At 43.2% G+C, this 25,732-nt stretch overlaps 1 protein-coding gene across 4 annotated transcripts in view; it reads left to right on the forward strand.

Moving 5' to 3' along the window:
• Positions 1–25,732, forward strand: part of satb1b (SATB homeobox 1b) — a 56,647-nt gene that overhangs the window by 25,227 nt on the left and 5,688 nt on the right. For 3 of the 4 annotated variants that reach the window (XM_071205924.1, XM_071205923.1, XM_071205925.1), the window contains exons 6-11: positions 1,407–1,518; positions 2,606–2,683; positions 5,723–6,282; positions 8,573–8,785; positions 11,981–12,052; positions 12,503–12,658. In XM_071205924.1, the coding sequence (XP_071062025.1) occupies positions 1,407–1,518; positions 2,606–2,683; positions 5,723–6,282; positions 8,573–8,785; positions 11,981–12,052; positions 12,503–12,658 (1,191 nt within the window). The remainder of the gene's footprint in view (positions 1–1,406; positions 1,519–2,605; positions 2,684–5,722; positions 6,283–8,572; positions 8,786–11,980; positions 12,053–12,502; positions 12,659–25,732) is intronic. The other variant, XM_034103091.2, reaches the window with a different exon arrangement.

Below are 25,732 nucleotides of genomic sequence, written 5' to 3' on the forward strand. Positions count from 1 at the left end.
TGTACATGGCTGCGGTGCTACCACATTTGACTCTACCTGGTACAAGCAGGCATGATTAGTATAGTCCTTTGTGACTTTGGTTCAAATGTGAAAAGCGATACCTTAAAATGTAACTGCCTTTGGTTCTCTTTGTAACATTCTAAGAGGTGGCAAAAAAAAATCTTTAAAAACGCTTGCTTATAGAAACTCTTGTGTGGAGTTTTTGGACTCTAAGGTCCATCCTCTTACAGTTTGAAGGACCGGGCATCATATGACGCTGGCCAAAACGTTGCTGAAAGCTGTCTTGCTTTTGTTTAACCTCGAGCAGATCCTTGCCAGCTACGGTTGGACAAAAGAAACTTGTGTCCATCTTGATCCTGTTGGAGCTTTGCTCAGATTTGTGCTGACTATGTTTTTGGTGTGTTAGACTCTGGTTTGTTTTCATCGCATTAGTTGCATAGAGCTTTAATAGAGAGGTCGGGGGTTCATTGTTGGAGTGACCTTTCTGACAGCACAGCTGCCATCCTTTACCTTCTTTTTGTGCACTAAAGCTGGAGAACCAGAATCATCCTCTACCCGTTCATTGTGCTCGTACCTCCACGCTGTTCTGCCAGAAGGTTCCCCCGCCAACCTCCCAGCGCATATATTATAGAAATTATAAAGATGGCATACCTGTAATTTGAAAACAGATGGTTTGGTTCTTTTGAATATTTATAACAATCAAAAACAATTTCTCCTGCACCAACCTCGCTATTCGCCCGGAGGCCGGCAAGGTGTTAAAACATTCATTTTAATGAAACTGGAAGGAGAAAAAAATATATATTGCGTCTTTGTTTTTCTGAGGCATAAAGAGGATGGTTGAAGTTAATGTAGAGAGGGCAAAGAAGATATTGTAAAGGGGGAGATGGCAGCACAAATGCGTCGCAGAACGACATGCTCAGTGCAGGCCTGGATATGCTTGAAGTGGTTGTCTTTAACAGATTGTATAAATAAAGAGCTGGGAAATAAAAGCAGTTTATCTGTTTACATCGCCTGACTCCCCAGATGCTGATATTCAATAAGCCGCTATCTTCTTTCTTTTGAAGGTAAATATATTTCATGCCGTCTTCTCTTGATGTCAACAGACTCAGTTGACCTTTAAATTACCCACTCTGAAAAATCAGACAAACTCACAGCATTTGATACAGATGAATAGATAAAACCTTGCTTGATTCTTTTTTATTTACATTTAGAAGAAAAGACCCCACATTTCTGCATGTCCAATGGCTTATTTTAATGCTGGGTTTTCCCTATCTTTTATTTGTTTTGACAAGCTACAGTGTCACTGCATGTTTCACAAGCTTTAATATTATGTCTGTATTTTTATAAAATGAGAATCTAAAGTCTCTCTCTCGTTCTCTCTCTCTCAATCAATCTCTCTCTTTCAGAGTATGATTTCCTCCATTGTGAACAGCACTTACTATGCAAATGTGTCGGCGGCGAAGTGTCAGGAATTTGGGCGCTGGTATAAACATTTCAAGAAGACAAAAGATATGATGGGTAAGCAAAACGGAGGCGCGCAAAGTATGGCGCTCACACTTTTGTCTCTTTGCACACACACAATCACACACGTACACACACCAGTCGTCATTACAATATGTTCTCTAACCAACCGCCTCTTTGTCTTCCTGCTGTTGCATGAAGCAGAAATACATTTTTATCTTGTTATCTAATAATTCAAGATAACTCCGCTCTGTTCTGCAGTGTTATCTTTGGTTTATCCATTATTGCTTTAATTAACTCTAATGCAAGAGTCAGATTGAGGCCTCTGACTGTTTTTGTTTGTTTGTGAGCGAGTATAACGCTTTACTATTCCACAAACAAAAGGCAGCAATGACTTCAACCGGCCACCGCCTAGTCTGAAATTCAATTAGATCTTCTTATCAACCCTCTAACAACGCATGCTTTATATTATCACCAAAAAATCCCCTTTGACCCGCCAGGAAATGAGGTTGGAATTCTGATATATTTGTATGTCTTTTGATTTAGCAGAACACCACTCTGTTGCGAGCCTCACAAGGCAGTGTAATGTTAAGATATTAGCTTTAACAATCTGTTGAACAATCTTGTTTTGCTTTGCCAGTGCGCTACTGCTTGCACTGATGACAGATGAGATATTATATCAAAATGTTTTCACTGCGTCCATGCAAATAGCCCGTTGTGATCATATCTTATCTGATGTTTTTTTCTTCTGTTAAAGTGGCAACATATGCTGAGAACACTATTCACTTCAAACCTGCTGTATTCTCTTGCATACTCCTACACATTTTCTGTCACAATTGTTTTCTATCGTGTTATATTTTACTCAAAAACAGGGCTGCTGCAGCTGCGTGTATGGCTTCAGTGATGCTGGTGTTTTAAATGTCATATTAGTGCTTAGCTGGAATGGGAGAGAAGTACTGGAGAAAGTCCTAACCCTGTTTTTCTCCCTCACTTCTCTCTGTGTGTGTGTGTGTGTGTGTGTGTGTGTGTGTGTGTGTGTGTGTGTGTGTGTGTGTGTGTGTGTGTGTGTGTGTGTGTGTGTGTGTGTGCGTGTGCGTGCGTGTGCGTGTGTGTGCATGTGCGTGTCCTTCCATCCGGCGTGCAGGCATGCGCCAACCCTCCCAGCTGGAGGGCTACCTGGGGACGTGTGTCCTCCGTGAGAGCCCGCGTGCCAATGCATTAGGTATGTTGCAACATGGGCACACACACTAACACACTTCCCTTTTAAGGACATTACATTGACATAAATGAATTCCTTGAAGATAACCTTAACCATGACTTCTGAATGCTTAGCCTAAATGCTACTGTAGCTTTAACCTGACATTAAGTCTAACATAGATGAAAAACAAACCAATGTAGACCAAGTCGCAATAAAATGAGAATACATTTTGATAGATTTGGGGCAAAGACAGATACACTGGCTCACATGCATATGGACACACACACACACACACACACACACACACACACACACACACACACACACACACACACACACACACACACACACACACACACACACACACACACACTGATTTTCTAACTTGTGACAAGCCACATTCCTCTTTTAATACCCAACATTACTGCCTGTCTTGCCTAAACCAAATCATTATTAAAATCTTAATCTTAATCCAAAAACCAAATAGCACTTAAAGTCACATTAAAGTGACTGAAGCTTATTTACTCTGTGGCTTAAACTCTTTATCGAATTTTCATTTTCTCATCTGATCCTACCTTTGTTTTAAATGACACCAAAATCATGGTCACGCAAACGTCATCATGTCCCTTTATATGGACTATGTTGAATACTGTTTTTTAATAATTCTAATATTACTTTTATGAAGCATAAGCACTTCTTCGGGTCACTCTCTTATGGAACATAGATTCCTGATAAGAACAAAACCACCCATGGTTTTGTTCACAGGAGCAACGATAAAGCAGCGATAACATCTCAAGATGTGCCTACACACATTCACAGAAACTCCAGCGCCCATGTGCCATGTTAGCCAGACCTCAGACACAAACCCTTGGCACACGAGCCTCAGGTGCCCCTCATACCCCGCGGCAACTCCCCCATCCTCAATATTCATGACGGGCTGCTGTCTGCTGTACATGGCTACAAATGGCAGGAAGAGAAAACCTGGTGAGAAGCCAAGGTTGATGCTGGAAGAGAGAGTGGCACGGTCATCCCTTTGTGCTTTGGCAGTGGCGTCAAATGTGACTCTGCATTGACTTCACCGCTTTGCATTTAGCAAGCAGTTTTGAGCCCGAAGTCAAGGGGAAGAAGTACCTGGTCACAGGTACTGGCAAGCTGCTGCTCTGCGGCTGAAGTGGTGTTACCGGCCGCCAGCAAACACCGTCCCTCTTCTTTTGAGGTGGCAACGCTAGTGCAGGGAAGCCAACACAGGAGAGAAAGTTGGGTCACTTTGTATGTCTCTCTTTCTCATTCCCTCTCCTACTCACACACGCACTCCCTCCCTCCCTCAGCCCACATCCCATTCCCATTGTGTGTTTAATCCGGGGCTCTTTTGTGGCAGGATTCCACATGAGGACTCCCGCTTCTGTGGCAGCCTTTTTCTCCCAGGGCCTGCCATGCTCTTCTGTCACCCCTTCTCTTTTCAATTTGCATGGAAATGCCTCCGTGTGCCTGTGTGTTTGTGTGTTGTGAGCATGCCCCCCAGCAGTCTGTGCGAGCGAGCATATGCACACACACATTCACATATGAGTGAATAGACACGCCATACCATCACAGCCAGGGAATGCCAGGGATTATAGGAAGAGATGTGATTATTACCAAGATTTATTTTTGTTTTGTTTCTTCCCCCCACATCATTTGTTTTCGACAAACGCTCAATAGACCCGTCTTGGCCGGGTGTTTTGTGCTTGCTGACAGTTAAGAAACAGGCAGCTCAAATACACGATTATTGTGGGTATTTTTGGAAAACATCCATGCACTTAATCTTTCATCTGCTAAAAGATTCAGCTTGTTGAAGACTCTCCCCCCCTTTTCCCCATAACAGCAATTTACGCTTTTTACAATCTCATACGATGCTTTTTCAGTGGGATGTGGAGGCACACTTCTAAGGTGTTAATGTTGCCATCCGTATGAATTCTTAAACGCTGCCCCCTCACTCAGTCAGTTGAACGCAAGAAGCCTCGGCATATGTGAATTACTTAAAGAGAGGCGGAAACCTCAAAACATTCAGCTGCTCCAAATGCTCATTCACTTCGCTGTGGGTAGTACTTTGAATGTTAAATCATTGTTTTCATCCTCTAAGCACATCATTTAAACCTGTCTTAAAATATTCCCGAGCAGCCATTATGGACTTAAAGATTCCCAAAGCAAGAGATGCCACAAAAATCTCCAACGCCATTAAATGACGGCACATAGATTTTTTTGTATTGTTTGTTCTCCACTCAGACAAGGTTACAGACTGTATCCTCCGATGCATTCCTTCTGTCTCCATTCACTGCATTTATGTTTAGACAGTCCTCCACTAAAAATGTCATATTGGCTAGCTTGTGTTACTTATTTTAGAATTAATGATGTAAAGAGAGAATCAGATTTATCAGTACTGCTTCTGCCTCTGCCACACACTCTCTTATACGCACAAACACACACATACATGTTTTCCTTAATTAATCCTACACACACTCCACTGTCTCTCCAAGATTTCTTTTTCACATGATGAGGCCACAGACGGTGCGAACTTAATTTCGAAGGCATGTGGAAGACACAGGTCAAACACAATGAAGCTCCTTTATCTGCGTTAAAACATGTTTTGTAACCAGTCGTTGGCTGATCAGCTCTGTCATATCCAAACAGGGAGTAAGAGGCCTCTGAAGGCCACTTATTAGGGAAAATACAGTAAACCCCTGTTTATTATGGTTTTGGTTTCTAGACATGAAAATGTGCTGACTGCAAACATATTTTCCTTTCCATATCTCATGAATGGAAATGGAAATGTTTTCTGACAGGATAAGATTCACTTGAGGTTAAGTTGGATCTCAGTCAGAGCACATCTGTTTAATTTCTTCTGATTAGAGACTATGATGACATTACCTTTATCCCAGTGAGATTAACGTTACACTTCCGTAGCACAAACAGGGCCTCTTCTACATTTTCACTCGTGTTTTCTTTTTGGTGTTCTACCTGTCTTTTTACTTATCTCTGTCTCTTCTGCCCTCCACTTTCTGCCCGTTTTCCTCCACTCTCCTCCAGCAGAGATGGATGGCCTGTCCGACCTCTCTCCACCCGGCTCCAATCACAGCCACAACCACAACCACCTGGGCTTCTCCCAGCAACAGCAGCAGCAACAGCAGCAGCAGCAGCAGCAGCAGCAGCAGCAGCAGCAGCAGCAGCAGCCTATCCCCGGCAGCACAGCAGAGCAGACGCCATCTTCGCCGGTGCCTCAGATGCAACACGCCCCCCCGCCACACAGTGGGCAGAACGGCGGCCGACAGCCCCAGCTCCCCGGTATGCACCACCCGGGCCTGGTGTCCACACCCATCAGCCCCCAGCTGGTCAACCAGCAGCTTGTGATGGCACAGATCCTCAACCAGCAGTATGCAGTGAACCGGCTGTTGGCGCAGCAGTCCCTCTCGCAGCAGTACCTTAACCACCCACCTGTCAACCGCAACTCCCACAACAAGCCCATGGAGCCACAGGTGACATCAAACACAGAGGTGTCCATGGACGTTTACCAGTGGGTGAGGGACGAGCTGAAGCGGGCCGGCATCTCACAGGCCGTCTTCGCCCGCGTGGCCTTCAACAGAACCCAGGTGAGGAGGGGACACAGATGGGCTACAGAACGGGGACTTTGCCAACTTTAAAACAACAATTATTGTCTACTAAAGTTATTGGCAAAGGTAAAAGTTGCTCTAACGCCTATTTCTCCTTTCTGCTGTAATATTGGTAATTATAATAATAATAATAACAGTATTTATAAACGTAATATCATCAAATTCATAAAAAAGGTGCTATGTGGAATCCAGTATTTGCTATAGTAACTGATGATTTAATTTAAAAAAAAAATTGAAATTGTATTTTTATTTAATTGTATGCCCCAGTCTGTCAGTTTAACCTGTTAAGCCCGAAGGTCCCCGCCGGCGGGTACTTTAGTTTTCAAAAACACATTTTGATTTTTTTTAAACATCCTGTCCACTAAGGTCACAGGGTGAAACTGAAAACTGCATCAAAAGATATCATCTAAAAATGTTTGCACCTTTCCGCTTTTGAAATCCAATTGCACAAAATCACTTAGTGTTTTCCTCACTGTCTTAAAAAAAACATTACCTTAAAAATGTCAAGGGACCTTTTTATGTAAAAATACTAGGTAAAGACCGGTCTTAAAATGTGTTTATTTCCACAGTTTATATCTAACTTCTCACTCAGTAATGTAGCACCTCTACTGAACTTCAAGACAACTGGCAGCCGGCCATGTGAAAGAGCCGGCCTCGGTCATGGCGCACGTCCTCTCCCTGCCAAAATATGTGGTTTCACTTCATAGTCAGAAGCCTTACTCACATCCCCAAACACTCACACACACACTCAGAAGGCAATGATAATGTCTTAAGACATCCCGTCGGTATTAGATGGGGGGAAGAGAGAGGTGACAGCAAACCTCATTACAACAGCATTCGCTTTGAAGTCGTTGTGTCGGAAAAATAAACTGATTAGGATTAGGATCTATTCAAATTGGAAAGTACAGCAACCCCAAAAATAAATGTGTGTGTTAAATGTCTAAGTCAGACAGTGGTGTTTTTGTGCAAGCTCCCACACAGTCTTATCTGTGGCTGATATGAGGAATTAGCCCGTTGCCATTGGAGAGTTTGCCTTTGGAGGATTATTTATTAGGCGTGTGTTTTTTTTCCACAAGTCTGTGTTAATAAAAGAAGAGGGGAGGGGTCGAGTAGTGACATCGAGGGGCTGCTGTCGATGCAGGAGGTGGAGGCGTCCCTGTTTCAGGGAGGAAACTGATTGACCAAAGAGATAGAGAAAAAGAGTTGATGGCGAATAACGATAAGCAGGCACACCTTGAAGAAGGCAGAAAACAAACATAAATTAGATATGACACTAATCTCTGCCCTGAATACTTGTGTACATTAAGTGCTCAGTCCCCTTCATCATAAAACCATCACTCACTGAGTCTGATTTCATTTTAGTATCTGTTCATACTTGTCTGGATGCCACAGACCTACCTTTTGGAACATGACACATGTACGTATACATTTTAATAGCCAGACAAACAACACCGCATTTGCTACTCTCCCAAAAAAGAAGTGAGAGACGAGGACTCGCATTCTCTCAGAAAAAAAAGAATAAAAGCATAATGATCATGTTTTCCCCATCACCTTGTTTTATCACCAAATCACACCTATTGATGGTGAGAGAAGCAGAGCGATGGTTTGCACAGTGTGTGGCCAAGAGCTGATGAAAAGGCCCAATCACACGTCTCTGATAATGGAGTCATCCCCGCCTCATAATGATGGAATTGAGCGCTATTGAAAAGTAAATAGAGGATACACTGATTGCTCGCCGCACAAGAATTTCACATTTCAGGCGAGTCGCTGCGGCTCTTATCTAGAGAAACATACGGCTCTAAGAATATGTCCAAGATCTGCAGAATGACACGCAACAATGTGTTATAGGTTCAAAGGCCACACAGAAGTTTCATCATCCAAGAAAGAGCATCGATTATGTGCTTCAAAACCAGAATTATTATCAAGACAAAAAGGATTTGCAGGAGTATGAGTTTACTTTGACAACATGATTTTACAACAATTATGGAAGGTAAAGAAAACTCCCTCTTTAAAGAAAACGCATTCGGAGGAAAGTGGACACTGTCGTAATCAAAGGAATATAAAATTGATGTGTGCGTGTGACCCCACCTGCCTCTACAGAAACACTGTATTCACACCTAAGTCTTAACTCTTACAATTCCTCTAATGTTATTTGACACCCAACTGTTTTCCATATGCTTGATTTTTTTCTGTTCTTCATTTTTTTACTCTTATCTCAAACCTCCATTTTTTTCTTACTCTATTTGTTTTCTCCCACCCCATCGTGCAGGGCTTGCTGTCTGAGATTCTACGCAAAGAGGAAGATCCTAAAACAGCGTCCCAGTCCCTGCTGGTCAACCTGCGCGCCATGCAGAACTTCCTGCAGCTGCCTGAGGTGGAGCGAGATCGCATCTATCAGGATGAGAGGGAGCGCAGCCTCACCGCCGCCTCAGCGATGGGCGCCCCCCCACTCATCAGCACCCCACCCATCAGACCTTTACAGGTACCAGAGACTTTTTTATCGCATCTTTTCTTCTGGTGCACTTCTTTAGCTCGTAGAGAACATGTCATTATCTTGAATGTTATTCAGGGAGTCCTAATAAGGAGTTGCCGGTTTAAAAATATTTCTGAGGGGCTGAACTGCTCCTTTGACGTACAAACATTTAACAAATTGGAATAAACCTTTAGAAATAAATCATAAGACTCTAGAAATAGAGCTCAAGTCAGATTTCTACACCATCAAAGTTTAATGTTGTTGCTAGGGTAGTGCCTAAAGCATATCATCTGATTTATTGTTTGACCAATCGTTGAAGCACCATAGCAACACAAGATGAATGTGGCATGGATAATAACTCAGCGCTATGCATCTATTTTGAACGAAGTAATATTAACATTCTTTAATTAAATATTCTAAATAGAACAACACCATGGAAAGAACACCTGGGTTTGTTTTTTCTTAGTCGTTAAAAATATTTGTTATATTATTAAAAAAGGAACATCATGGCCATTTGTTGACATGAGCAACAGTGGTGGAAACGTGGTGAAAATCGATATAGCTGCTAAAGAAAGTCACATCCACGTCTGGGAAACAAAAATCCTCGAATGCACAACCTTGTTACCAAAGTAGGCCATCGCACAGCATTGGAGTTGGCCAGCTACACAACTTGCACAATGACAATTGTTGTTGTTGGCTCCGCCCATTGAGAGCTTTTTTTCACTTCAAAGTGCACTGATTCAGAGATAATTGTATGACTAACTAGGCTTTCTGCACCGAGACAGAATATTGTGAAATAAAAGAGGTTCCAATGCCTTAAGGGTAGAAACATTTTCAAACTTTATATTGGAAGTTATTCAGAAAGCATGCAACAAAAAGAGAGGTGACAAAGGCTGCATTTATTCACCATGTAAAAAATATGAATGCGAGGAGATAAAGGAATGTCAACTGTTTGGCTAGACGGATTTAGATACTATTACTTGTGTCCATGCAGTCAGGGTTGAGAACAGGTATGCCGGTATGAGAGCAGATTAGATTTTTTTTAGAAGCTGATATTTACTCTGTGTCTTTGGTGTCATGGACTTAATCAAGACACGCATATCAAACATCCTGCCAGGTTTCATAGGCAATACAAAAAGTTAAACAAAGTTGAATTCCTTAATGTACAAACAGACACACTCATCCAGTACTCTCTGTTTTTATGCGACAACAGCGAGTACGGATACAAGCACCAACCTATCATATTGTTCCCTTACACACCTCATATTCCTCTCCATTGTATCAGGCGACGACTACCTGTCTGGAAACACTTAAAATAAAAGCCCAATCTTTCTGTCACCGTGCACACCAGAGATAATGCGTTACATTCTCCCTAAATGCAAATGAGTCCTACGTCCCACCCGCCCTCGCCACACAGGTGAGGACGGTGCATGGATGATGGATACTTTTTGTGCTAATTTTGACCTTTTAGTATGCATTAGGCAGCATTAACAGCCCTCCCATACAAAAAAATAAAGCTCACTCAGTGATGACAAGCTCCTTGAAAGATCAGACATCGTTTAGCGAGCCCCTGTTTCAAAATCACCGCAAATCAGTGTCCCTCATTTGAAAGGTATGTGGCGGTAAGTGCGGTCAGCTGCATTTGGGAGGTGAGAGTGCCGGACATGGCCTCCTCTGTCCTGTCCCCGGTGAAGATTGGGCTTTTATTTAGGTGAGGAGGAAAGAAAGATCTGATCTTTCTCCTCTGAAACTACTCAGCATGATACCACTTGCTGTCTTTGCAAAACTAAAGAGAAAGAGTCACATTCTGAAGCAGCGGTGCTGAACTTCGGGCCCCTTTGTAGTTCACAGCTCATCTTTACAATCAGAGGCTGTGTCAGCGCAGGAGAGAGACTCAGAGTTAGAGGGGGGACCACTGTTCATGTTATATTACCATCCCTGATGCGGTGATAGGGATTTGAGTTTTTTTATTTCTATTAGTCAAATCAGGTAAAATAAAGATATTTCATCCATGTTCTTACAGAATGAATGTGCAGAGGGCCTTTAAACATGTCTAGGATCTGCTTACAGAGCTCTAAAGATACCCATTGCAGAAAGAGATCTGCAATGCCAACTGCATGGCACACAAACTTTGTCAAACAGGACCCACAACTCAAAGTTTGTGTTTGTATTCTCACATCACTCAAATGACTGCTGGCACGTCGAGAGAATATCTTGAAATCTATTATACTTCACCTGTATGACTTAAAGCCATCAACATTTATCATGGAGACCTGTTCCTAGACTAGGCAATTCTCACACGCACATCCACCTCACACACTCATTCACCTGGCCATCTGCCAGCCTCTCCTACGGAGCAATGCGGTGTGAATTTAAGCACATAAATCAGCCAGGGTGGCAATTGAGCCAGAGACAGAGGAGGGTTTTTATTGGCCTCATAAAAACAGATGCAGAGGTATGTTTTTCTCACGTGTGCTGATGGGTCGACTCGAATCCTCCAAAGCCAGTTAGTGCACGTCCCAGCCTTAACAATTAGCCTGACATGGTAACTTACCGCTCAGACTACAAGCCCATGTCGAGCTGTCGTAAAATGGGATGAAAGGCCCAGAAACTCTCCGACATTCCAGTTTCACCACAAATGTTAGGATTATGTGATTGTCTTAAACACATAAAGGAGATCATATTAGCTGTCTAGACACAATTTGGAATATATATGTTTTGTTGTTATATCACAGACTGGGTCCTACGTTAGGAGATGTTGGTGTTATTATGGTTTCTCTGAATGCTGCGTACTTGTACTCAAACCAAACCCTGCCGATGTCTCTTTCAAAAGGGCTCTTGTGCAATGATTCATATGCTAATGGGTCATGGGTAATGCTTTTATTAGGATACTTGTTATCTTGTCAAAGGATTTTTGTCAAGATGCAACAAGCCGCTGAATGAAGATGATTTCACTTGACTTGCATTTATTTTTTTAATCACTAGCTTGACATCAGAAGAATAACATTTCTCACAACAGAGTGTGAGTGTTTTTGAGCGAAGTAACACTGGAGCAGTGCGTGGGTGTAATCTACACTGCTGTGTGTGTGAGAAATGGTTGCATGTATGAGTGTGTGTGAATGCTTGTGTTAAGCCAGATTACTTTTATTTTTCCGCATGTGAGCCTGAACAAATAACGTTTGTGTTGTGTTCCCAACACTGCAGCCCCGGAGGGAAGACTGTAACAGCGTGAGGCCCGAGGACTGGAATCCCCGTATCCCCGTGGGCCTTTCCCCTGTGAGCAAATAACTCCACCCACCTCACCTCTCCACCTTTACCAATCTGAATGCACACATTTTCATAGACAAAACACATACGGTGGCTTTTTATCTCCCAACATGCATTACATCGCTATTTCAGTGCATGTCTGTAAAGCAGGATATAAAACAGTATTTGGAACAGAATGTCAATTTATCTCTTACATGCAAGGCTAATATTTGTATCTTGCATTATTTTCGATTTAGTTTCTTATGTGTTTTTAGCGTAATCAAAAAGTCTGCGTGCTCAGCCATGCACGGCTCTGAAGACATTTTTAAAAAATGGTCTCAAGCGTATTAAGGAAGAACACAGTGGCCCAGTCCATACACACAACCAAAGTTGTTTATATAACTAAGTATTATTCAAGTTTTAAAAGAAATGTATGTTAGTAGTATTAGTAATTTCCTTTGTCCTCGCCCTTTTAACCAGGTCAAGCTGTCGCCTATGCCCAGTGAGTGGAACGGCAAAACAGAAAGCTGCATCCTCAACATCAACTCCACCATCTACGACGAGATCCAGCAGGAGATGAAGAGGGCCAAAGTTTCCCAGGCCCTGTTCGCTAAGGTGGCCGCGTCCAAGAGCCAGGTACTAAAACACACTCTGAATTAAACAAAAAGGAGAAACATATGATGCATTTCAAAGCCAATACATGTACATGCGATATATTCTGTTGTTTTATGTAAACAGCATCCCAGTCATTTTTCCCTCCAAAAAACGTATAAAAAATGCATTAAAAAAGGTATTTATTCAACATACAAAATCAAGTCTGTGGAAATGTTATCGCTTTGTCAAACAATAGTTTACTTTCTCTGTGAGGAAGCTGTTTTGAAGTTATTTATGTACCATAAATCCCCCAAATGTTTTCTAAACCTGGAAACATAAATTGCTCAAATTATCCACAAACACATAAACACTAGCACACACACTCATTGATGAACGTCTCGCAAAAATCAAAGCAAGAGAATAAGAATCCTTAAGCATTGAGACAGTCCTTTAACTCTAAAGAAATGCACACACATACACACAGTTTATCACACACATCATCTTAAAATATGTAATACTATATGCATAGAACATCATAATATGTACCCATTTAAAGGAAAAGCAGTAGAAAATGCATACAACCTGGAGCTGAACTTACCACAGTGCATCACCGCTGGGATTTATCGACATAATGACACATGTCCTCTTTATTGTGGGTTTGGAGTTTAACTGTCGACACTGTTTCAACACCAAACAAACCTGTTTGTATTAGCTCCGCTCAGTAAGGCGGAGGGGCCCCTGTTATCTTCTCACACAATACAAGCTGTGTGTGTTGGAAACAGGGTACACAAAAGGGAACACACACCACCAATTTACCTCTATATTAAAAGCCATTTTAAAATGAAGCACTCAGGAGTTATTATTATAGGTGTCTGTCGGAGGAGTCGAAAAGATTTCCACAATTGTGCTTGATGAAGACGATGGGGGGAGAAATAGATCACCAAGGGCGGAATAATCTCGAAATATCTGCAAAGGCTTTATTTTTTTCTTGCTGATTAGGATGATTATACCCCCAGATAGCTTTGTTTTACCAAATTGCAGTTTGATGCACAAACCACTGTTTTTGTTAAGGAGTTCAAAGACTCTTTGGAGAAAGAGAAAGGGGGAGAGCGAGGCGGTCGCAGTATTAACTCGCACATGTCTCTCTCTCCTCAAATGAGGGTTTGTCTGGGAACAGGTTTCCACCGTGCCTTCTCCACCTCGTTCCCATCTTTCTGTCTTGCCCCTCTACCTCTCTCGTTCCCCCGATTTCTGCCTCTCTTTCACGTTCCATTCATGCAGGCGGGTGTGAATGTGAATTGAGCAGCAGATAAGAAGTGTGCTAATTATGCCTGTGAAAGGGGGCCTGGGAGAGCACTTATCTCTGGCTCCATCTCGTAATGGGCGCTCCCCGGGCAGCTGGTCTCCCCCCTTACTACCCAGCCGGCATTGCCACAGCTACCAGCGCAGCGACACCAGGGCTGCTCCTCCGCTTCAGGACCCGTGAACCCCTAAAATCAGAGACCAGCCTCTAGTTATTAGAGGACATTTCGACAAATATCTTCTTAAGTTCTGCATCTTTAAGAGGGACAAGTTCATTGTTTTACTTACTTCGTTTTAGCCAAAGTTAGATGATTCTATAGAGGTTTGACTTCCCAGAAATAAAGTCAGTCAAACAATTTGTGTGGAATTATTAGGAAACTATTTTCATCAAACATTTATTTGAGCTGCAAAAAACATTAAGTGAATCCACCTTCTCAAATGTGCTGGTGTTTTATATCATTGTAAATTAAATGTTTGGACTTGGTACCTTTTGACATTTTATCAAACAACCAATTCATTGAGAATGAAGAGATAAGGAAAATACGAGTTATTTGCAGTATTTGAACCATACATATTTTCCATATATTTTATCCATACAATTCCACATGATGTAAAGGTCTCCATAAGGCAAGTTAGCAAGTCAATTCTGCTTATTTAGAAAAAAAGCATTGGTGCCATTGCTGGTACTATAGAAATGATGACTTCATGTGACCAGAGCTAGCATACTGGGTGTTGAGTATGTCAGTGTTAATTGTTCATGAGCTTACTATAGTGTGAATCAGTCAGCCAGGAAGAAGGGCAAAATGCATTTTTAAATGACATGTTGTAAACGACAGCTTAAGTCCAGAGAGCTTTGCCGCCTTGCTGGAAGAACATAACAATATCCAAGCCCTGGGTAGAGCGCCATGCCAACAGACACTGCTGGTGCTGAGGTTGGTAGTGCAGTGTGCATGTGGTTGGTGATGAGGATGGAGGATGGGCTGGACTGGCAGGATGCCCATATGGGGTCCAGGGAAATAATCGTGGGGGGAGGGTAGAGAAGAGGCCTCATCACTGAGGCTGGCACCGTCTTGTCAGCTCCGTGTGAAGTTCAACCGCTTCAGTTCAGCTCAGGATTTCCCAGCATGCTTATTCAAGCTCAGTATGAGGTGATCAATATCTGTTGGTACCATTCCCTTATATTTGTGGGGACATGTTTCTATAGGTATTTAGCTTTTCTGTACAGCTTATTTTCCCAACACAAAGAGAAAAAGCTGAGAAGAGATAAGGAAGAGTGATGGCGATCTGAGAGGTGACAAAAAAAGGGATGTGGAGTTGAAGGAGGTCATAGACAGTAGTGCCCCCCTGGGTAGAAAAAGCACTAAACAGGAGTTTACTGATTGGTGCTTGCTGCACTGAGTGTAGGCTTAGGTGTGTGTATACACTGCATATAGATATGGGTTTATGTGCTGGCACATTTGAATGTGTGTGTGTGTTTGGGGGGTTCCTGGAACGCAGCCATCCCGTTCTCTCTTAGGGCTCGTAACCACAGCAGGCCTCTGCCACCCTTAACTGCCCCCCCTCTCTCACATATTCAATGTTGCATTTCAATCACTCTTTTACTGCCACATATTCAGAGTGTAGTAACTATGGAGCAGTGAATCTAACCCTAAGATATATGACTTTATCAGATTAATGGCCGCTATTTCACTTCAAGTCTGGGCATACGTATTTTTTAAGTAATCCATGCAGCAATTCTGATTTATTAGGACAGATATTACATTTAGTCTTTGATAACATCCGAATCATTATTCATGATCCATTCCTCAATGACTCAAACTGATCCAATGCTCCAAGAATGCTCCATCTCCATTTAGCTTCAGGAGATGTCAGACTTGGAGAAAACAATTGTGTGTTGCTGGTTCAAATCCAGTGATGACACTGCCAGAAGTAGCAATATTCGCCAAACGGCCCATTTCATTTGAGCCTGCGGAGCTTTGATCTGGATAGGCTGGAGTTGATGTCAACATTATGAACTGCCTCGGTTGGGCTAGAGCGCTTTCTAGCAAGCTACTATGCTTTGTTTTCATTCATATTAACAGGGGAGGCTTGCTGTGTTGGCGAGCCTAGCAGAGAGGGCGGCTAATGTTCAGTTGAGCGATGGGAGGTTAGCTGAGGGTGGGGTGGGAGCAGGTTGGGGGCTTTCCTCTGACACGACTTTTATGTCTAAACATCTCCGACACTTCCTGAGAGGAATTGCGAATGTGATAGAATCAGAGTCCCTGCTGTCATAAAACAAGCACCCGGGGAGCCCCGCGCTCCACAGGGCTCAAAGCCCTCCGACTCCTCAATGACCAGAAGACTAGAGAACGCCACCAACACCGCCCTCTCTCCCCATCCCTCTTTCTCTCTCTCATTCGCTCATTCTCCCCTGGAAGAGGCTACGCTAATTAGCCAGGCTCTAATGAGACAGAATGGCACTGATCTGGTCCGCCGCTGCGCCACCGGGGGGGCCGGGCAGGGGGGCTGGTGCAGTAGGGGGGAGAGGGTAGAGCGAGGGGGGGGGGGGGGGTTGGTGTATGCCATCTGTCACCCTGCACCCGCCTGGCACGGCAGTCCCTGGAGTGGGGGGGGTGGTGATGGTGGGGGAGGGTGGGTGAGGGCCTTGTTGGTCTGGAGAGGTGGGGGAGGTGGGGGAAGTAGGTGAGGGCGGGCGGGGACACTGATATGAAGAGGAAGGGAGGGTGACGGAATAACTGGAACTGTTTCCGTCATGTTTGGAAAATTACTCATTTCCTGTTACGAGTGGAATACGTTTAGTGGTCGTACGTGTTTTAATGGGGACTTTTCTTAGCTTTAATCTCAGATATTTAATACATGACCGACCCAGCCAGCCAGACACACACACACACACACACACACACACACACACACACACACACACACACACACACACACACACACACACGCCACTTCTGTCATTCTGCTCCATGCACTGGCTGATTAACTAGAGGGGCAGATGGCTGACCTTTTGGGTGTCTGTTTCTGGATTGTGACAGTTTAGATGTTTGACAGTTACTGAGAAGCCACTTGGGGTCAGCATGTTAGAAGTCATGTTTTGCATGAAGGCTTGTGTACAAATGGCAATAAATGACATCCTAAGATAGTAAAATTGATATAGTGAAGTTGTGATTACATCAGGAACTTCTGGCGGCTGTTTGTTGGAGCAGCATAGTGACATTTTGCTCCACTTTTTACAAGTTTTACTTTCTAGCAATAGCAGGACAGGCATCAAGATGTCTAGTTTGTGTAGACTCACAGTTCTCCACACCTCTCTCTCTCTCTCTCTCTCTCTGAAATTAGGCAGATCAGAGCAAGCATATCACAACCCAGAGGAATCTAAAAGGGCCTTGACTGTTTATTAATTTATTTATCTCCTGTGCCTGCTTGGTTATTAGGTTGCCATGGGAAACAGGCTAGGCCAGATCCTCTCTATTATTAAAGACACAATTTCTTGAACTGGAGACCCAGCTGTCTGAATAATTAATTTAGCGAATGAATTATCTAGCAAACGGTAAGTCTTCCCCTCCCTCTGAAATGAGCCTTTCTCTTATTGTTTAATGGACAGTGGAATTCCCACCAGCCAGTTCTCTCTCCACTGCCTGTTTCATCGAACTGTCCTCCTCTTAGCAGGAGCCCGGGGGTCTCACTGAGCATGCCCAGAGCACTTTGTGTCTCTCCTGCCATCTCTCTCACTTACGCCTTACACGCCACCTCTCACCCCATCTGTCTCCAATTGCACAACCCACTCCCTCCTCCTCGCCTGCCTCCTACCCGGCAGTCCAAACTAGGATTGTGCCCCGAAGGACTCTAAATTATCTCTCTGTCATCACCTCGAGTGCATTATTATAAGACAAATGTTTTCTACTTTGGAGAAGGTGTTAGTCAGTTCACCGGTGACTGAGCTAGCACTTTCAAAATAGTTAATGGCCCTCTTTTAAAGAACATTTCTCAAAGCCTAACCAGTGCTCAACCTATTAGCCACAAGCTTACCCTACTAGCCATCGCCCTTGCCCTCTTGTTAGCAAATGCTACCGTGTCCCAGGCTCAGTATCTGCTTGCTCTTTCTTTCCTGCACATGTTTGCTAGCTAACCCTCTCCCACTGTCTCCACTTCTCCTGACAGACCACACAGGGCTTGTTCTGAGGCCCATTTTCGCTAATCTGATCAGGCAGGCAAATACGCCGGGAAAAGCGCTTTAATGATCCCCCTAATTACCTCAAGTCAATACCAACTGTATTATTAGACTCGGGGAAAATATTCCATTAGGGTACCCCCCGTGGGAGTCCCCCCTGTGCGCGCTGATGTCACGCGCTGCGCGCCCCCTACGCTTGTAATTAATTTTATTTACACACTCAGGAATGCACAAGGTCGCACCTGCAGCCCGGAGCCGCCCGACTCGGCCCGCCTAATCAGATCTGTCATAATTATCATTCTGCATGCTTCTGACACACGCCGGGAAATATTTCAATTTAACTACAGCCACTAGCTCCGGCAGATGCGGTCTGAGAGAGGGAGAGAGAGAGAGAGAGAGTCTGTGCGAGTGTGTGGGCATACAGGAGTGTGTGTGGGGGGGAATCGAATGGGGAGAAATTAAGACCTATCCCAGTGCTCATGCTGCTGCTTCTGTGCACTTGGTCTTGCTCGCATTAATTGATCTTTCTTTCCTTCACAGTCCCCTCTCTCTGTCCTTATCTCTCTTTCTCTGAGTAAAACATACTTTCCATCCTCATCCATCTGTCTTCATCCTATTCTTCACTTTATTACTGCATGAATTGTGCCTAAAGAGGACATAGGATAAGTTGCCTTTTTAGCCATAGGACATTTGACATTTACTATGTTGACACTTGAATAACACTCTATGTCAAGATGAATATAGAAGTGGAACAAGACACACAGCCATGGAGCTGAATTAACAACTGCATTGAAGACTTTCTATTTGTGAACACTTTTTGGGGATGGAAATTTGTTCAGTTTCATTAGTATCTGAAGAAAACTTGTAGGCCAATTAAGAACACTTATTTAGCTGACATAGACAATTTGCTGGTTCTCTGCTATTTCAATTGCTAATTCAATAAGATCAGTCATGATTTATCAGCCTAATTATACTTTGATATTAGCAATTAAACCCCAGCTTTGAATTAAATCTCAATCAAGCTCTTATAATTGATGGAATCAGACTGCATGTAGGTGCTTTCTGCGTTTGTAATGTTGCTGCCGTTGTTGTTTATCTCTAGATCGTCTGTTTTTGTTGTCTTCTGTGCATTCATCCTCCATCTGCCTCAGCAGTATTGAACAGAGGAGATTGTAAACAGGAGGTACATTTGTGGTGGGAGAACAGTGTTTGAACACCCAAATATCAGCCCACCGCCAGGCTAAAGTAGATTACAGTGCCATTCAAACAAAACTAATATTTGATACAAAGTGACGCATGTAGTGTAGCATCATCAGTGACTCGATTTTCAGCCATTTTGTATTCATGAACATTGTGATGTGCTCTGGTGGTCATAAAGAACATAGTTTCACTCAAATGTGATATTGACTGGTTTTATAAGTGATACTACTGTATCTAGTAATGTGGACAAATACTGAACATATTAAAACAAAATTGCAATCTAATTTATAGATACCATATGAATTCAAATGAGATATCTTCTCTTTTATCTGTTTTTGTTTTCTTAAGCAAGGCACTTATCCTGGATGACTAGACTGTGGTTTAACAGTGAACTCTTACTACTGTATGGTTACTTTGTTCGGTGCAGTTGAGTGTGAATAAGATCTTTGTTGAAAGAGAACAAAACGTTCAGTTATAAAGAGAAATGCTGTAACCACACAGATGTTTAATGTGCTCCATTTTAGATGGACTGGTCATTTGCCTTTGGTTATTCTTTATGCTCCATCTGCCTCTATTTGGTTGCTCGAAAATTCCCTGCACACTTTATTGGTTCAGCAGCCATGACGTAAGCGGCCACACATAACTGGTTGGTATTGTTTGTGGGAGCAAGTGCTGACACAGAGAGGGCCATTTCCTGCACAGTCATGCCTTGCCTCCACAATGTGTCGTGTTAGCTGTCAGTCTGTTGTTGTTGTCAACTCGCTTATTGTATCTGGAGAGGTCGCGACCCCTCTTCAGAAAACGTTCACTGTTTGGCTAAGACCAAGTTCCATGTCGCAGCTCGAATACTCGAATAGAGATTAATTGTTTGGCATGTATGATTAATTTCTCTCCTAAAGCTCAGCTCCTGACATCCTCACAAAAGAGGACAGTGTCACAATCTGGCAACCAGAATCTGGAGAGCATCCACTGTGACAAGACATCAGACTCATACCAACGCGATTAAATAATAAAAGAATATTTTTTAAAGGCAAGTTTCAAATTATTTAAGATGACTCAGTTTTTAATCCTCAAAAGCTTTCCTCAAGAGAAAACCAGCTTCATGATCGGTACATATGAGAACTAGAAATGTCATCACCCATTACTGTGGTTGCAAATCAACTGTCCTCAGGGCCTGTCTGTCATTTCTAAACGTTTTATTATGCCTTCTAATAACTTCTCAAGACCAGCGTGTGAATTTGAATCAGATGGCGATGTTTTAATAATGAAGCAGAGGTAAATGAAACGGTGTTTAACAAAAAATACGACTCTCTGATCACCATAGTGATCAGAGAGTCGTATGGTGAGCAGCCTCAGATTGAGTCCAGACGAAGAAGTATATATTTAGAAAAAATGTTATTTCCTTTATCTATAGCAAATGATTTGTTACCTGTACAACTATGTGAAATATTTAACAGCTTCATACTTTCTGTTGCGTTGTGTTTTACTTTATGTTGTTGAAGTCCTTTCATGCATTTCATGATATAATTGGTTAGAGAAGTGAGCTAGATTAAATTCCCAGAATGAATAGGGGTGAGTAGAAGTAGAGTTATTTTTTCTACATACTCTACGTTGACATGGTCCAAAAACTACACGTCAGATCATGGAGAACACAACATGGAGCCTGTTGAAAAAAGCCTCAGTAACGCTCGATAAATTAGTATTTTGTGATCTACAGTAGCAAAGCCGGTTTCAGGGCAAACCTTTAAACTTCAATGGAATGAGCAAATGCAAACACGATTACTTTGGGTATATAATGAATGCACAGCTCAGTAATCTCCTTTCCTTTACAAAGACAAATGTGTATGTTAAGATCTTGCTAGGAGTCTTTTTTGTGCGCAAACATTGCCCTTGCCATGATCATCTCCCTATCCCATAGTCAGTGAAAGAACATAAACACGATTATACAGAACATAACCATCCTTATTCATCCAGCGTTCTGGTGATACCACGATTACCACCGGGTTGAATCCTACTTTGAACCTTGAATGAATACCTTACACTCAAAGCATTGATGGTGGGACCATTCCATCACGACCACAGGGGGAGAACACATTTGGATTAACACTCAATAGACTTTTTCTTTAAAGGTGTGGGCCATTGCACACCTGACTTACATCTCCCTGCAAGTTATTATCAGCAGCTGTATAAAGTATAAATTGTTGCACCGCATGTTGAGCCAACTACTGTCAATGGCTGTGTAGATGTTAAAGAAGAAATTGAATAAAGACGCTAACAGTCCAATACATAGGATTCAATGTTGTCATGGTTTGGCTTTGGAGTGCAATGTCTTCTTCATAATATTTTTAAGCATCATTGCTATCCTTCCAATTTCCATTGCAGTTCAAGTTCAGTTCACTGACCTCCTTTCCTTTGTGATTTCTTCCTCTTAGAACAGCAAAGATTATTTGTACAGTCACTCAAAGCGGTTCTACTTGTGTATAAAGACTTATTCTCCACAAAAGAATCTGCCGCTGAATTTGCAGTCAATTATTGCTTATTGTTGCGGGAGATTCGCATATGCCCGCGCATCAGGAACGTTTCAACACACCACCATCGTCAGCAGATGGCCGTCCACCATGGCCTAATGTTTTTACAACACAGCGCACGTTACCTTGTGGGGTGAGCGCGCACGTGCAGCCGCCCGATTGGCCTGCTCAGGGAGGAGAAACATGTTATCAGTTGCATTTATCTGCATAGTGCTGTCTGCCAGTGCTGGGCCTCTGCCAGGTTCAAAGAGGAGGGAAGACAATAATGCATTGTCTTCCCCTACTTTTAGCTCCCTCGCTTGTTCAGACACAGAAGAGGTTTGTCTGCTCCTCCTAAACAGCCCTGTCTTCCAACCGCCAGCCACAACAATGGCCACCATCATTTTGTCCTTCATTTCTTTGACGTGTCATCTTGGCTATTTTCATTTTTGTCCAAATGGTATATGAAATACCCGTATAGTTCGTTTTTGGGGTTAAAGCTGAGGCTTGATTTTTGGTCACGCAGTAATCAGAGGAAGGAGGGGGAAAACCTCCGATGGCAAATTGATGGACATCTGTTGGCTTATTTTATTTATTTATTTTTGCAGTGGCCGAGGTCAGCCTGATGGGACTGATAACAAGCAAATGACATTAGAGGGAAGGTGTTGGCCGGGCCGTGTGACAGACCCCTCTGTCTGTCTGTAATTCCCTGTCTCACTGCACAGCCAGTTGCTCATCTGGGTTTCTGTGAGCTTTCATGTTGGGACTGTTTGCCGTGGTGATGGGTGTACGGGCTGGGCGGTGAATACCATGCTGTTCTCTGACAGAGCAGGCCTATGCGCTTATTGGCAGCTTGTGACTGCAGCACTCACATCCACGGTGCACTGCATTGCATAGCTGGGTGAATCTCGCGCATGAATTCAACTATTGTGTTGTGGAGGGAAATGTTTTTATCAGGACCTCGGTTGCTATTTATACCCAGACCGTACAATGGCCTGCTGAAGAGTTTATTACCCTTTTAATTCTTTGCACCTTATGACCCCGAAGCCCTATTAACCCCCGGACAGATCTGTGTATGCTGTACAATTAGAAAGGGCTGCTGGTTCTTGATTGTCAGTCCTGTTGTTTGAAACTAATTAATAATTAAGCAACAATGACCTAGAGGCAGCGGATTATTGTGCAATATTGTCGCAGGTGTGTGCCAACAAAGCAAGATAATCCTGTGCCTGTCAGTACTTATTGCTCCAATGAACCTGTTTGCAGCATCTGTGAGTTCAACTGAGAGATGTATTTAGCATCAAAACATCCTGCCTTTGCAGTTTACTACTTACTCTATGATTTCATGGTAATCTAGGTTGGGAAATACATTGGTTAGTTTATTACAGTAGGTCACCTCCAAAGCTCATCATCTCTATTTCAATGTGTAGTTACTTCTACCCATACTGGTCTTACTCAGCGCAGCAATTATTTGATCAATTATATTTTTCCTTTACAAATGGTAAACAAATAAATATGGAACATTAGACAAAAAAGAGTGTAAAACGCTGATCACAACATCCTAATTCTTAAATTGAGGTTTTGAAATTCCTTGTTCAGGATGCTGCTCTGTCGCCTGGGGGATACAGTCAAAAGTCTCTCACACAAAAGCCGTAACAACTTAATCATTCTGTGACATTTGTTTTGACTCTAATGGAGTGAATAGTCTTTAACATTTGATTAAAAACTGCTTGTATGACATGGTTTTCTGAAAAGTGAGAGACTCAACCACACAATCTAAGTCCTATCTTTAAAGTAAACATTTTCATATAACTGTGGGTTTGCTGGAAGTGACGATAAGCCATCTCATCAGTCGAATACTTTTTCTGCCAGTGTGGTTCCTGTCGCTGCCATACTTTGTGGTCATGATGGTCAGACTTTGACATGATAACGTTTCTAGACCGAACACGAGGTGTGAAACTCTGCAGGGTATTCTGCGTTGCCCCACCAGCAGGCCTATTCCGAGCCACCGTTTCTATTTATTTATCGAGAGCTCTTAATGATCTTCAACAAAACACAGAGTACACTGCATTGAAGAGCCCTAGATGTTTGTTTTCTGGACCGTGTTGGAACACTTTAGCGGCAGGGTCATCAAGTCCATGATCCAATCAAGAGCGGCTGGTGCTTGTCAGCTGCGGTGGAGAGGCTCAACAAACTCTGTTAAATAATAAAGGGGAAAACAGATCTGCAACAGTAGGGTAATGTGGAACATAACATATTGTTAGTTTAATCATTCTTTAGGAATATTGTTGTCGTATAACTAAGTTTGACTTGAAATACATTTCACACTCATTTACATTATAGCAGTAAAAAGTTTTATGACATTTACAATATCCACTTTTTTCTTTTGAAGTTTACTGGCAACAAGGGAGTCAAATCGCTTCTCTCACTCACTCTCTCTTTTTCTATTTCTCACCATCTCTCTGTCCTCTCTTTATCCCCGCTGCCTCTGTCTGGTCTGTGGAAGCAATGCAATTAGACAAACACAAACAAAGCTCTTGAAACTGCCATGGAAAATGCTGACTGTCCACGGTCCACAGTGCTGGCCGGGAGCAGCGCTAACTGCTGTTTGACGTACATCACATAAAAACTTTCGCCCAATGCCCGTGTGATTCTCCCTTCACCTCCTTCTATAAAAAGCTGAATGTCAGCTCAAACAGTCTAGAAATGCAGGCTGAAAAGTAAAACGCCACCCAGACAAACATCCACACTTGTGAACTAATAAACTCTCTGTACTTTATTTCATCAAATGGACTTCACGTCGTGCTTTTGTTTGATTGGCTCTGCTACTTTGGGTTTAATCCTGCTGGTTTTGGGAGTGTTTGAGTTGGATTACTCCATCGTTGGGCCGGGGTACAGTTTCTCTGGCTTTGACAAGATGGTGTGTGTGTGTGTGTGTGTGTGTGTGTGTGTGTGTGTGTGTGTGTGTGTGTGTGTGTGTGTGTGTGTGTGTGTGTGTGTGTGTGTGTGTGTGTGTGTGTGTGTGTGTGTGTGTGTGTGTGTGTGTGTGTGTGTGTGTGTGTGTGTGTGTGTGTGTGTGTGTGTGTTCTCCCTCACTACCGAATCAGCTGAAACCACAGACAGCCCAACTGGAGCGCCGTCCAAATCCCTCTGCATGCAAATTAAAAACGCAACAATAAACGTGGCACAGGAACAAGGTGGGCACGCAGGCTTTATGGCCCTCCTTCCCTTTCTTTCTCCCTTTATGTCTCTTTCTCTCTCTTTCTCCCCCTCTCGGCTTCCTCCAAAACCCCTCCTGGGTTTGATGTGGCTTATGGGAGGAGTTGGAACAGGGGACAACCAAACTGCTGAGTTATCTCTTGCATGCAGTGTGGCGGCGTGGCTCTGCCCTCTGTGTGTGTGTGTGTGTGTGTGTGTGTGTGTGTGTGTGTGTGTGTGTGTGTGTGTGTGTGTGTGTGTGTGTGTGTGTGTGTGTGTGTGTGTGTGTGTGTGTGTGTGTGTGTGTGTGTGTGTGTGTGTGTGTGTGTGTGTGTGTGTGTGTGTGTGTGTGTGTGTGTGTGTCTGTGTGCGGACCAGCAGCTCGGTGTAATCCTGTGGAAATGAAAGGTGCTGCCGCGCACTGGCCGGGAGATTACAGCGCTGCTCTGTCACGGTGCCAGGAAAGACTACCCGGCTGAGCGAGTAGCCCTCTGTAACACACACACACACACACCTCGCTGCTCCTCTTTGACGCTGTGTTTCCTCCTCGCTGGTTTCACTCCCCGGCCATCCCTCCTTCTTCATCCACTTCTGTCCCTTTACAGCTCTTTTGTAGCCTCGGCCCCACTCCTCTTCTCTCTCCCACACAGCAGCACTCCAGTGTGTTATTCCCTTCTCTCTTGCTCCACTCTGCCCTGCTGAGGTTTGGCTCATCGTGTTCGAGGCTCTGAGATCACG

Source organism: Pseudochaenichthys georgianus, chromosome 16, assembly GCF_902827115.2.
Source record: "Pseudochaenichthys georgianus chromosome 16, fPseGeo1.2, whole genome shotgun sequence".
Classification (NCBI taxonomy): Eukaryota; Metazoa; Chordata; class Actinopteri; order Perciformes; family Channichthyidae; genus Pseudochaenichthys; species Pseudochaenichthys georgianus.